The sequence below is a fragment of the Pyrus communis genome, chromosome 12 (assembly GCF_963583255.1).
Source record: "Pyrus communis chromosome 12, drPyrComm1.1, whole genome shotgun sequence".
NCBI lineage: Eukaryota > Viridiplantae > Streptophyta > Magnoliopsida > Rosales > Rosaceae > Pyrus > Pyrus communis.
Genome location: NC_084814.1, coordinates 22,408,683 through 22,423,013, shown reverse-complemented (window position 1 = coordinate 22,423,013; position 14,331 = coordinate 22,408,683). Strand labels below are relative to the sequence as shown.

Genomic DNA, 14,331 nt, shown 5'->3' with positions numbered 1-14,331 from the left:
GAACCAAACTATAACTATTTGGAAATAAAACGGGATGAGACGGGGTTAGTAGTCACATTTTAAAAAATGGAAGCGGACCGTTTGAAACGGGATGGTTCCAACGGGTCCACGAGTCCATTTCATGGTCCAATTGAAAAACCTAATGCATAATTTTCAGAAGGCAGAAAATCTAAAATCTAGAACCAAAATGCAAAAATTCCTAACTAGAACCAAAATGCCAAAATCCCAAATCTGGAATTTTGTATCCACCTAAGTTCCTAACTAGTACCAAATGCAAAAAAATCCAAGTCAGAGAATGAACAATAAAAACCCAAATCAAAACCAACTTAAGTAAAACTCGACGGATCTCCTCAGGTGGCTCTTTTGAAGGATCTCAAATTACAAAAAAAAGCAAACCATGATCGACGGAGACCTCAATCCCCTTCTCCTTCTTTCTTTTGTTTGTTTGTTTGTTTTGTAAGAAGAAAAAATCTCACCAATGCTTTGGCTAAAAAGGAACAAAATCACTTTGATCTTGCATGTAAATTAGGCGCGCGAGTTACGACAGAGAGACCGGGATTTGGTCGAGAATCGAATCTGTGTGCTAAATTATTGTTTTCCACACCCGACAGAAGGACACGTGTCCCAAATGAGGACAAAAGGTCAGTTTGCTTGGAGTTTGGTTTGGTGGAGCCAAATTCATCATGATTCATAACCTTAGATGGATATTTACCAAACTACCCCTAAGAGTGTCCAGCTACTAAATATATGATTGGGCCAAGTTCAAAAATATAAAGCCATCACCATCACAAGCCATTTCCACATTTTTCCTGTGTGTATGTCTGAGCTGTAAACCTTGGACTCAAAAACTGAAAGAGAGAGAAAGTGAGAGGAGAGAGAGAAAAGGAAAGTTTTTTGGGCAGTGGGTCTGAAAAAGTTTGTGTCTTGAGAGAGAATTTTGAAATTTGGATTGGTGGTGGGAAGAGAAGATTATTGGGTGTGTTTTTTTTTTTTGGGGTGGAGGGGGGGATGGCAACATTTGCAGGGACGACCCAGAAGTGCAAAGCGTGTGAGAAGACAGTATACTTGGTTGATCAGCTCGCTGCTGACAACAAAGTCTACCATAAGGCTTGCTTCAGATGCCACCACTGCAAGGGCACCCTCAAGGTATATATACGATGGACTTGTTTGATAAATAAAAGAAGCTATTTAGCTGCTTAGAGTGCTGGTTAGCACAAGCAATTGACTGATCTTTGGATGTGGGCATAGATCCATTGGGGATTGAATTGTAATTTTATGTCTTGCAATGCTGTGTTAAGGATTGAGATCTCTACATTTGATTCATCTGAAATTTACCTGCATTGACTCTGTTCTTGAAGTGCTTTTTCCTAAATTCTACACATTTGAGAAAGTGCTTTCTCTGTTGGTAGAAAGTAAGATTGATTTTGAATTTTGAGTTTGATATGGTAATTCACCCCAGTATCAATTTTACCCTCCAAATTAAACTTGATCAAGAACTTGTTCATAATTGTAATCAAGCCAATATTTCATAACTGTAAGGCCGAAATACTTGTTCAAAACACAGAAGGTATTGAGTATCAAGCTAAGGGAAACAACTATTCTGCAATTTTCACCTTAGCATTGAATGTTGGTAGCAATGTGCTTAGTAGATTGCCAACCATGAATCCATGATGTCTTCTAGGTTTCCGAATTGTCATATAGGATCCCAAAAACGGAGTTTTTGAAATCGAGTTAATGTTATTCAGAAACAAGGCACCTGCTTGTCACATTGAATTCTGTGTGAATGTTTGATCTTTTAAAAATGGAAAAGTTTAACTCTGTTTCTCTTGTTGTAGGTGTGATATTTACGATATGTCTGATACGTTTATCCTTATTTACTTCTGTCTGTGCAGCTCAGTAACTATTCCTCTTTTGAGGGTGTTTTATATTGCAAGCCTCACTTTGATCAGCTATTTAAGATGACTGGCAGCTTGGATAAAAGTTTTGAAGGTGATAAGCTGCTCAACTTGTCTTAACACATATTTTCGTATGCTTATAACTTCTGGCTAATTTGTAATGTTGGATTATGTTTTCTCCCTATTATTGTTTTCTAGGTATACCAAAAACTGTTCGAGAAAGATCCGATCAGGTACCTGCCTTCACTTGCTAACTCTTTTGCGTTTTCCTTCATAGAATTTTCCAAGTTAATTGAAAAAAAGTAATTTATTTATGGGATTTAACCCTTCTTTGTAGAAGTTTTTATATTTACGCTAACTATTTCCAGTACACAGACCAACAGTAAAGTTTCGAACTTATTTGCTGGTACTCAAGACAAGTGTGTTGCTTGCCAGAAAACAGTTTACCCCATCGAAAAGGTAGATTTCTATTTCAACATATTGATGAGCTTCCTCAATCCAAACTATATGTCAGCTCTCTTGGATCTGTCCCTTTCCCATAGAAACAATTGCCGATGTTAATATGCATTATTAATATATAGACGGTGTGACATTGCATGGACGGAGCCAATGAAGGCTCACTGGGGGCAGATGCCCCCACTCAAGTAATTCGTTTGTTTAGTTGCAGGCTACAATTATATAATATACACGGGCTATCTTTAAAAAAAATATATGTATCTAACATCCAACATACATTTATTCATTCTCATGGACAGAGCCAATGAAGGCTCACTGAGGGCAGATGCCCCCACTCAAGTAATTCGTTTGTTTAGTTGCAGACTACAATTATATAATATACACGGGTTATATTTGAAGAAAATATATGTATCTAATATCCAACATACATTCATTCATTCTACTTATACTCCATATCAAATATTATATGAGCAATAGTGCTCTTGTTCTGTCATTCAAACCGAAAAAAACCCTCTCCCGCCTATCATGTACTTATATTTTTCTCATCACTTTGCCACTTTCCACTACTATATTGAAATTTTTGTAACATTGGAATTGTGATACATCATCATTTGAAACCATCCTTAATATCATATTGCGTATAACCATACTATAATAAGGTTTTCTTAGTTGTTTTCGGTTGCCTCCGCTAGAAGAAATTTCGGGCTCCATCCTTGTTCATTCTACTTATACTCTATATCAAATATTATATGAGCAATAGTGCTCTTGTTCTGTCATTCAAACCGAAAAAACCCTCTCTCGCCTATCATGTACTTATATTTTTCTCATCACTTTGCCACTTTCCCCTACTATATTGAAATTTTTGTAACATTGGAATTGTGATACATCATCATTTGAAACCATCCTTAATATCATATTGCGTATAACCATACTATAATAAGGTTTTCTTAGTTGTTTTCGGTTGCCTCCGCTAGGAGAAATTTCTGACTCCGTCCCTGTGACATTGTAGAATCCTGCATTCTATAACCTGCTTACTTCGTGTTCCAGGTGGCTGTTGACGGCACATCATACCATAAACCTTGCTTCAGGTGCAGTCATGGAGGCTGTGTGATCAGTCCATCAAACTATGTAGCTCATGAGCATCGTCTCTACTGCAGGCATCACCATAGCCAACTCTTCAAGGAGAAGGGAAACTTCAGCCAGCTTAGCAAGCATGACGAAGTTAAAGAGGTGACTGAGAATACAGACGCAGAGGCTTAGTAATTCTATCAAAACTTTCACACTGAGACTGATCACTCTCACAGCGGAGTTTCCGAGCAAGAGTCCGACTTGTAGCATGTACAAGAAGATCTGTTCGGGTTCTGTTTTTTTCTATTTCTATGTAATGTGTTGCACTTTCGGGTACAAAAATTTGTATTGCTGCATTGTTGCAAATTTTTGAGTTTGAGTTTGAGTTTGAATGGATGATATACTGCAAGTTAATGCATAGTTTTCGAATAGAATAGCGATTGGCCGTAATTTCTTATACATGGTATATCTTTCATCCTCATCCTTGCCTAAGAAATCCAACTTTCTGTCACCTCATCTTAAATTTCTTAGTATATATATACATCCTTCTTCAATGTAGAAGTTGATGGACTTGCCAATAGGAGCCATGTAATTGTATTCTGCATAAAGGGCTGGTTGGTTTCTTCAGTTCCAAACAGCGAAGACTTGAAAAATTGATTGAAAACTAAATGTTGCAGACGTGCATATTGGATAGAGCGGATGTGCTTTCTCCTATACATCCGAGTTCAAAATTTCAAAACTTACTCTCACAATTTAAATTAGTTTAAACTAGATTATTGCTTGTATTTTGAAAAAGAACATTAAATGCAAGAATTATTTGAAGTGTGGAATTTTGGGCAGCCGGACCCTCGGAATTGATAGTTGATGATGATGCCTCTTTAAACATATCCTTGCTACAACTTAAAAATCGAATGTCTCATTTTGTTGTCATTACCAAACACTGTTGAAGGGTTTATTCAGCACTTATTCTAATTCAATTGGATATACATCTTACATATCATCTCAAATAACGGAAAAAAATTCAGTGTGCCGGGAACTCCCCGTACACAAGTGTCATAATACAAGTGATTTGATATTAGAAAAAAAAATATTTCCAACCACTCGTATTATGACACTTGGTGACTGGGCGTGGTCACTACACATTGAAAAATCTCTCTCAATTATACTATTATAGTAGGAATATTTTCAAATAGCATCATTATAGTAGAAAACAATATCACCGTAATTTGTATGAAGATCATCTACATATGATGTGGATATTGTCGATGTTCCCCCAATATACTAATAGCAAATAGTCTCGTATAGTCAGGATATCATACAACTAACACATCAATAAGCTATTATTATTGGTTGAAAAATGATAACCACACACTTTTTTTTCCTCCTGCGCATTTCTCGTTATTTTTTTTCCATTAAATTGAAACGAGAAGACAATGTGTAATTATCGTTTCTCAGTTAATTTTGTGAATTTCCTAAATTGATGGTGTTATTGGAGAGATCTTCCTAAACAAAAGACAGGCCTCAAACATGAGAGATTTTTTAGTATGACCGGAACACAGGATGATACACCACGTGTCATTGTACAAATGGTGAGACATATGTGTTTAAAAGTTAAAAACTTAAATATTAAAATTTTCAACCACTTATATAAAAACACGTGATATATCACTCGTATTCCAATCACAATGATAAATTTCTCCTCAAACAGTTTGTGGTGGCCCTCTAGGCCAACAACTTTTGTTGATTGTCATGGGCTTGCCCCACTTTTTCCCCCAAAAAGTCAATTTTTCCTTGGTACGCACACAAATTAAATGTTTGGAGAACCTGCTCCTATGCTAGTGCATGCTGGTTTCGCAAGAAAGATGAATGCCCCAGAGGGTTCTCTCTCACTCCGTCTTATATATAACGAAAAGTATCTCTGCAACCATTTTGAAAAAATAAAAAACAATTGTAGATTAAGTCTCTTTGAAATGAAGTAACTGGATGCAGCTAAAAGAGATAGTGAGAAGTAATTAAGGTATATTTAGAAAGAACTCAAAGTGTTCTTCTCAAGGAAGAAGTCATAGATTTGTTTGGATAGGAGCATTTTCAAACAACGTCATCACAAATTAAGAAGTTAAAGAATTTACAAAACAAAATACTTATCTATAAGATTTTTCATACAACATATTACAATATTCCTCGACGCATTTTCATGTTTTGAAAGCATTGCATTACAACTTCATTACCATTACCATCAAATATCTCTTTTTTTTATATAAAAATATATAATCATGTTATCATTCATACATTGATCTCCCATCTGATTTCTTATTCAATTCTTCAGAAATTTCATGATCAAAAATGATCTTTCAACTTTGGCAGTAGCTATTAAAGAGTTAATGCTAATGTCAAAAGCAAGTAAACTAGTGATACACCTTGCTAATGCCACCAGCATATTCAACTTTTTTTTTCATCAAAAAAACTTAGTGGCTCCATCCTTGAGTGTTCTTTAAAGGGTTGGTTACGAAAACCGCTTGCATCTGTTCAAAAAGGGGATAGCCTAGATTAAGCAACCCAACAATATTCCTGATAAATTAGGAACAGATGCAACCTAAGAGAAAAAGGGATAGCCTAGATTAAGCAACCCAACAATATGCATGGCATATTGAGGAAGTGGGCAACAATGGCAAACGCAAGATCAGAAGTGGGATTTCACTTATTTCATGGAATAATCTGAGGACCCCAGATTCATTAAAAAATGCATAAATAATCAACTGAGAGAGTAAGTTGCATGCCTAAGCAAAAGCAGCCTCGTGTGAGCTGTTTGCAATTGTCTTGTCCTACTTCAAAAGCTCTTCGTGTGAACGAAGTGGAGCAAATAAATTTAAAAAAAAATAAAAATAAAAAGGAAAAGCGAAAAGCCGTCTTTTGCTTTGTTATTTTTGGTCTGTCTTGCTCTGATACAACGAATGGCAAAAAGATGAGGAATCAAATCAATGATGTTGTTTTGTTGGGAAGTTTCCTTTTAACCTTTGCGTTTGCGTTTGCATTGGTTAGAAGATGTCAAAAAGTACGGGCTTTTGATGATTAAAGCTAACTTTGCAACCTTATATAGCTAGCAGCTTACTGTTGTTTTGTTTTGCTGATTGAGAATATTTTCTGCAGTTGGATGCTGAGATATTTCTTCCCTTTAAACATCTTAATTTTAGTATAATTAGGGAGTATGACTCACTTGTGACAAAGTATATATATTTGTCGCGTGTTATATACGACGTGACATGTTTTTATTTCACTCTTTACTTAAGTTACGTGAAAAAAAGTACAATATTTTATACGTAGAGGTATGGAGGACGTGTACACCTGGTCCAGGAATAAGTAAGCTTTCGGGTAATTATATGAAACATAAGGGACATGGATATAATTACACTATCCCTAGATCTGCAGCCTGACTATGATGGCTGTGTGCATGCAGCACGATATGATAAAACTTTTACTTTTTCCATCTCTTCTTGACATATATAGCAGCTTTCGTAGAATCAAAATTCTTTATCTGAAATTTTGTACAACAATTTGGTAGTTGTCTGAAACTTAAACGTAGCCTGATTTGGAGGAGATTAATTCTTACATGTAATGAAGGATAAATCTCCATCACTCTATCTCTCGCTCATAAAGTCGCGTCATTCAATCTCACTCATCATATCACTGCTTTTAATTCAAGAAATATTCTTACTTGTAATGGGATGAATCTCCATCACCTTATCTCGCTCATTAAATGCGAAATGATATAATGAGTGAGACAAGATTAGTGATCTGTTACACTAAAATTTTTCTCTTGAATCTTGATATGAACAAATTCTGAACCGTTGGCCATTATATATTCTGGTTCAAAAGCAATCTGCAAGGTATGATTCGTGAGCTAGTAAACTAAATTTATTGAACAACTATTAATTAACCAAATCAAACCAAAGCAATTTTCTTCTTGAACTAAACTTTCATTAAAAAAAAAACAATCTCTTCACTAATTAATTCTAGACATTCCACCCCTTTCTGTACACAACTTAACCCAAATCCCTTCACCTGAAGACCACCCCTTTCTACCTGCACTCTTAAACGTGCCCTACTGGTTTTTCAAATCAAAAGAACTCCTCATGCTGCACATCAGGGGGAGCTTTGATCTTCATCTTCTGCAGGTGGAGTACTGATTGATCCACTACTTCTCCGCTGAGTCGCTTACGCGTCATGTGGGAAGATTAGGAGAAATTGATATCTCAACTTGCAGCCTCTGAGATGCTGTGTAATGAGGGCTGCCACGTTCTTGATGTTGTTGCTGTTCTTTGTCGGTATCCTCCTCTCTCACGTTTGTTATTCACCTGTTGAAAATGTTTGACATGATTAATTAGATAGTGGTTTTCTCTTAATCAGTATATTAACAGCACAACTAATCCAAATTAATATTTATTTATTTATTGGTTCTTTCAATTATTTATTGATTATATTTGTTTATCCATTTAGCACAGTACTGAAGGAAGTTTCAAAGCATTTTATAATTTTGTTTATTTATTCATCTACTTAATGATTTATGCCGTTACAGGAGGAAAACTCAATGCTCTTTCCCGATTTTATGCTGATATAACAAATCAAGGAATCTTCTTTGGTTATGAACTTGTCTAAATAATTTTTTTTTTTTTACTAAAAACATGATTAATCAACAAAATGAGATTGACCACTTCAAGCACAATCAAAGCTCAGCTCAAAAGGAAGGAGCTTGCAGTTCAGTGCTTAAGAGCGTTAACTCTAAATCTGAGATTTTGTGTTCGACTTCCGTTAAAAGGAAGGGGCTTAAGTTTAGTAATTAAGAGCGTTTGACCCTAAACTTGAAGTTTTGTGTTCAACTCCTAGTTGATTAAGAGATTCACCAATTGTAAAAGAGAATCTATTCGAAATGTGACAGAGGGATTAGATGTACGGACCTAATTAATAATCAAGGAGATAAATTTGTTAAATCAAATTTTAATTACCTGGATGTCCTTCTCCAGCAGCTCAGAAGTCTCAGATCTTCTGCCTGATGTCAGAAATTGCTTCTCTCTCATCACCCTCTCTACTTGTGGCTGCTGCTCTCCTTCCACCTGATGATTGTTATTTCTCTTCACCTTCCCTTGTTTCTTTGCCCACAATCCCTTCATCACTTCTAAAAACCCAAAAACCCAGATTTAATTAAACTCACAATTAAAAAGGATAAGTGAGTACAAAAATAAGAAGATTAAACCTAACAAAGTGCGGGAATTTGAAGTAAGCTAGTTGGTTATGACAGCGTGCCAGTTTAACTAAGGGTTATGGCAATTTGTCACCCTCAGCTCTAGTTGGTAAGGACAGTGTATCATAACCACAACCATAACCAATCCTTAGTTGCCGGCTTAGTTGGTCAAGGCCGCCCCGTTGATTAGAATAGTTTAGAAGTGCAAACCTTGAGTGGCGATGAGTCTGTAAACTCTGCCAAGAACAAGAGATTCGGTTGGCCTGAGGAGCTTTATGCGCGTCACTCGAACCGAAGAAGCCGTATTCTTGTTGTCGTTTGGATTCGAATTCTTGTCTTTCTGGTCACCACCAGTGTCAGTGGTAGGATTGGAGGGACACAAGGTGGTGGAGATGAGAAGAGCAACATAGTGGCCAGGGTTCATCTTCATGATCTCACTTGCACTCACTTCCCCATAGAACTTCTCTTCCTTCCCACTTGGGTGTTGTACTACCAGTGTTGCTGCATCAATTGCCTGACAATTTCCCATTTCTCCCTCTCGTTCCTCTCTCTCTCTCTCTCTCTCTCTCTCTCTCTCTCTCTCTCTCTCTCTCTCTAGAGTGAAGTTGAAGAAAAGGGAAGGGAAGATAGGGGAAAGAGGAGGTGGTTTGAGCTCTACAACAAGCTCTTTATAGCCACCCACCAACATCCACTTACCATCCCTTGCATATCCTTGCTTATATTACTTCTGTAATTAAGGTCCAAAAGATAATTAAGGTCTGATTAGGGTTAGTTTAGTGATTTAGGTCCAATTTTCTATGACGTGGAGATATGTAATTGGGTGGCTGGACAAAAGAGAAGTTTGGACCCTACGAGGGTGGTTGCTTAATAGATGCTTTGTAAAAACAATTAGATGCTTAACAACTGCGACAAGTCGTCTAACGTTTGGGCGTTACTGCCACTTCACCAGATGAAAGAACAGCATCACAACATTATGTTTCTCCCACGCGTCTGTGTTGATAAAAATGCACGCAACAGTCAAAAAAATTCCTAGGTATTATCGATGCTACTAGATTGCATAAAAATTATCTACACTACTAGATTTTTATTGTTCATGCCGAAAATGAAATAGTCATGGAAAAATTAAATATTATGTTTTTGTTCATGAGGATCGACTTGTGTCGAGGCTTAGAATATTATGTTTTAGTTCCTTTTTCAACCAAAGAATATTATGCTTACGTTAATAACATTGATTGAAAGTTTGATTCTCACTTCCCAAATCTCGTTTCACCACATTATTGGTTTTGTTCTATATATTTACATTTTAGGATGATATTAGAGCTAGATTATAAAAACGATTTCATATGCTCTCGCGTCTTAGCGATGAAGAATAAAAAGATATTATTTTAGACCAAGTTTGCTTACAGCAAATACGAATTAGAATCATTTTGACTTTCGAGTTTCTTGCGTTTATTAAACTATGACTATGAAAATTATTTCACTTCTTAACTTTCTCACATGTAAACGCATATTGAATTGAAAAAAAAAAAAAATTGAGTTTACATTTTAAAATTTGTAATCAAATACCAAAAATCAAGAATTATATCAACTATAACCACCACGACATGATCCAGTGGTTGGGGACAAATACTAGGCTCGTATTCCACACGACACGTCTTGAGTTTGATTCTTTTCACCGGTGAAAGATGGTGGCCAAGAAGAGGTTGAAATGCCTCAGTGGGTTTTTCCAGTCCCTAAAAAATGGACTGACGTGACAAAACCACCAATTGGTCTCCTTTTAAAAAATGAATTATATCAACTAGGAAGTAGGGATACTATCTTACCTCTCATATTTCTACATTTTCCAATTCCCTCTTCTCACAATTATGTTAAGTAAACATGTACTCTTATACCTTAATATCAAATTCAAAAGTAAGTGACTATTCATTTGGTCACCTAATGGGCAAGAGAACATTCACGTCGAATTTTTCTTCCTCAATAACTGAATATATATTTTTCCATTTTATTTTTATTTTTTACCGTTAAATCTTTACTTCATAACGAAGGCCTTAAATTGTAATCCACATATGGTTCCATCAGAAAACTAAGACCTACCAACATTGTGACTTTTCAATTCCAAAACGTATTGACAAATTTAAAAGCTACCAATAGCATGCCCCATATAAATTAATATAATTCTATAGGACCACAAATGAAAAAGACCCCATGAATATCAAAGAGCATCAAACAATAATAATAATAATTCATTTTATTATATTCCCCTATTGCACGCCCTCATGCCTAGCGTGACACTGTACCAGAAGCCATTAGACCACCGGACCAGGACGCTGCCGTTTTGTTTCGCATTGCCCATCAAACACGACCAAAAGAGAAGAAGAACAAAGCGTGAGAACTGTTTCCAGTTTCAGTTTTTAGGGTTTCGTACAAAACCTGGATAAAAACGTGAAGAAGCTTTGCGGTTTCTCTGAGGGAGGTGGTGTGGCCTCATAGGTCATGCTGCTGAAGTAGCTAGGATTCCCTCTCCTCCGATTAACCTCTCTTTTACTCTCTCTCCTCTTATTTAAATGATCACGATTAAGTAACGTTAACATCTTGTGTCTTTATAAAGAGAGAAAGACAAAGAGAAAAATGATAAAGGATGGAAGAGAGAAGGGAGGAGTTTGGATGGAAGACAATCTTACGATCCCATGTTATTTGGATTCACAGTTTGACAAGTCTCAGCTTTAGACACGTGACATAAGTACGTGTCGCATGCATGTGAGCGGATCGGGGCTTCGGTCGCTGTGATTTACCGTTTACGTTACCAAAGGACTTCCCTTAAGTGGTAGCCAAAGCTCTGGCTTCTGGCTTTCTGCTTCTGCTTTTTTTATTTTCTTTCCATGGCGGCCAACCAAAGCAACATCTTCAGATTAGAAAAACAATCTCCTGCGCATGCTCATCTTCTGCCATGTTTATTTGCTTAAACTAGGGAAGTCAGAAAGAGTGGCGATAAAGAACTCGAGTAGGTAAATCCTAACATATAACTATACATCTCAGTATTTATCGTGGAGTTTAGTGTATGTCATACATTGTTATATGATAAAAATTCTTAAGATAATGTATATTCCCCAAGTATAAATTAAGAATTTGTAATGCTGGAAATGTCTTAGTTTCACGTGTGTTAGTAAACGTAGAGAAAGTAAACATAGAAAATATCAGAAACCGAAATAGTTGGAATATTTATTTCAACTATTTTTAAGTACATAAACATGTCATTTTTATAGATTGATCAATACCTCTTGTTTTTATATCAATAGTAAGGAGGGATCAAAACTTAGGAAGAGAATCCAAGACACTTTCTTTTTCAATAAAACATTATTAAAAATTCAAACTTTAAACATTTCAAGAACGAGCCTCAAAGGGATGATGCTAACAGACCATTTAAGACCATATGATGTGGTAATTAATGGTTGGGTTTTTTGTTTAAATCATTAAGAAGATATTCAACCATCATCTGTCACGTTATATGATCTACTAAATATGATCTCCCTAACATTTTTCATCTAGAAATAGCATGTAATACAATGCATTCGTTCTCTTCATTATTTTCTAATAAGATTTTGACAAGCATTATTTGAAGCTTTTAGGATTTAGAGGTAACCACTGTGTCATATGATTGCTTAGGGGAAATAATTGTGTTTCAAAATACCTCGCCATGCTTGACCAATTGCCATGATATTGCAATGGGGTCGGGACCACTGTAAGGTTCCATGCTCGGTTGTTGATAGGAGCAAACAATAGTCATACTACAAGATCAAGGAAAAGTGGAACCACCACTCTATCTGATTTTTCTGTCTCTGAAATATGGCTAGCAATTGATATGGTCTCTCCTATTCTGCCTTAAAAATGATTTTTGTATCAACTTTAGTCTTACAAATTAATCACCAAAATCCTATATTATTTTAAATTAATATTATTTTTAGTTGCAACTAATTTTTACGCAAGATAATGTTTTTGTTTCTCGGAAGGAAGTTATAAGAACGGATGTTAGATCCCACATCGTCCAGGGGAAAGGATCCTCTATGCTTCATATGTACTCTCATCCCTATAGCACGAGGCCTTTTGGGAATTCACTGGCTTCGGATTTCATTCGAACTCCGAAGTTAAGCGAGTTCGGGCAAGAGCAATCCCAGGATGGATGATCCATTGGGAAGTTCTCGCGTGAGTTCTCATAAACAAAAACCATGAGGGCGTGGCCAGGGCCCAAAGCGGACAATATCGTGCTACGGCAGAGCCGAGACTATTGATGGGGGCGATTCTTGACAGTATTTTTTTTATACAATTTTTTACATCTATTATTGTGGAGTCCACTTCCTAATATATTTTAACGATCCAGATGTCTATCTTTTAAAACATCATTCAAAGATTATCCTTACAAAAATTAAACAAATCCAAAACTATTAATACATTTTCATTTGTACGGAAGGAAATTGACGAATGTGGTTATACAAAGGAACCCTGAAGCCTTAATTCAACGGTCATATATAGTTTCAAATTTAGGTAATTTTTGGTAGACATGATCTTTGAAAGAAAATCTAAAAAATAAACGATTTGGGTCATTGAAATACATATTAAATAGGCCTCACAAAAACTTGTGTAAAAAGAGCGATGTCACATATCCGCCCCTTAGTTAATATATATCAAATTGCAATGGCTAGATTTGTACACATATTTTGACTATTTTATGATAATCGAATGCAATGCCTAGATTTTTACACATATTCAAGTCCATAACAGTAGGAAATATATAAAAATCGGTTATTGGTGTAAATTACTCTTTGCACTTTCTTGTTTTACATTTGTGCACATGCTTGGCCAATCTCATGTGAAATCAAGATGATATCACGTGACAAATTGTACATTTCAAAATCTTGAAATACTACACATGACAAGAGGAGGTATTCTGATTATGATTAACAAGCATATATTTAGTGGTAAAAGCTTGCAAATCCAGCAAGAAATCCATTAAAACTTGGACATCTACCTGGGAAAACCCACATTAGTATAGGTGCAATTGGAGGGGAGAAACAGTAATCATTCAGCATCATACAACTTTGACTCTTGTAACTAGATCTTAATTTCTCATAATTAACGAACTAAGATCATTGCTTAGCTTTAATCTTAGTTAAATCTCATACTAATGCAAAATTTTCATCAAGTTGGTTCTTCTGTGTCCTAGATCGTAAACATTATATGAAAGATATTGATCAACATATTATAACCAAACCAAACCAAATCCATATATATAATATATACATATACACACACAAAGAAAGAAAAGTGACAACTGGAGTGGGAAAGTCAAAGTCGAAAAAATGATTCCTCACTTCTTTCTCTCATTTAAAACGAAAATATAACAGCTGTAACTAGATAATTTTTACTTCAATCCCTTGATATGCTTATGTTATCCATGCCAAAAACGAATGGATTGCAATCGACTTCCTCTCCCTTTTCATGAATTGAAAGTGGGTTGATCGTGGATAGGAACAGTAACAATAGTGTTGGTCCCATTGCCATTCCCTTGGCATGCATTCGACGTTGTCTCTCTAATTGAACCTCCCACCAAACAGCAGCACCTAGGAGATGAGTACTTTCTGGGAATTTTTGTATGATCCGACTTGTTTTTTGTTTCTTTCC

At 35.9% G+C, this 14,331-nt stretch overlaps 2 protein-coding genes across 2 annotated transcripts; one reads left to right on the top strand and one right to left on the bottom strand.

The window, feature by feature from the left end:
• Window positions 1-791: 791 nt before the first annotated feature.
• Window positions 792-3,831, top strand: LOC137711083 (LIM domain-containing protein WLIM1-like). Its single transcript, XM_068450287.1, has 5 exons — window positions 792-1,146; window positions 1,893-1,989; window positions 2,094-2,128; window positions 2,271-2,354; window positions 3,399-3,831. Exons 1-5 carry the CDS (start codon window positions 1,009-1,011, stop codon window positions 3,609-3,611), a joined length of 567 nt encoding a protein of 188 aa, XP_068306388.1. The 5' UTR covers window positions 792-1,008; the 3' UTR covers window positions 3,612-3,831.
• A 3,482-nt stretch (window positions 3,832-7,313) lies between these two features.
• LOC137711408 (uncharacterized) lies at window positions 7,314-9,325 on the bottom strand. The gene is made up of 3 exons (XM_068450645.1): window positions 8,866-9,325; window positions 8,420-8,589; window positions 7,314-7,771 (listed from the first exon to the last, which is right to left on the bottom strand). The coding sequence occupies exons 1-3, from the start codon at window positions 9,182-9,184 to the stop codon at window positions 7,670-7,672; spliced, it is 591 nt and encodes a 196-aa protein (XP_068306746.1). The 5' UTR covers window positions 9,185-9,325; the 3' UTR covers window positions 7,314-7,669.
• Window positions 9,326-14,331: the final 5,006 nt, after the last annotated feature.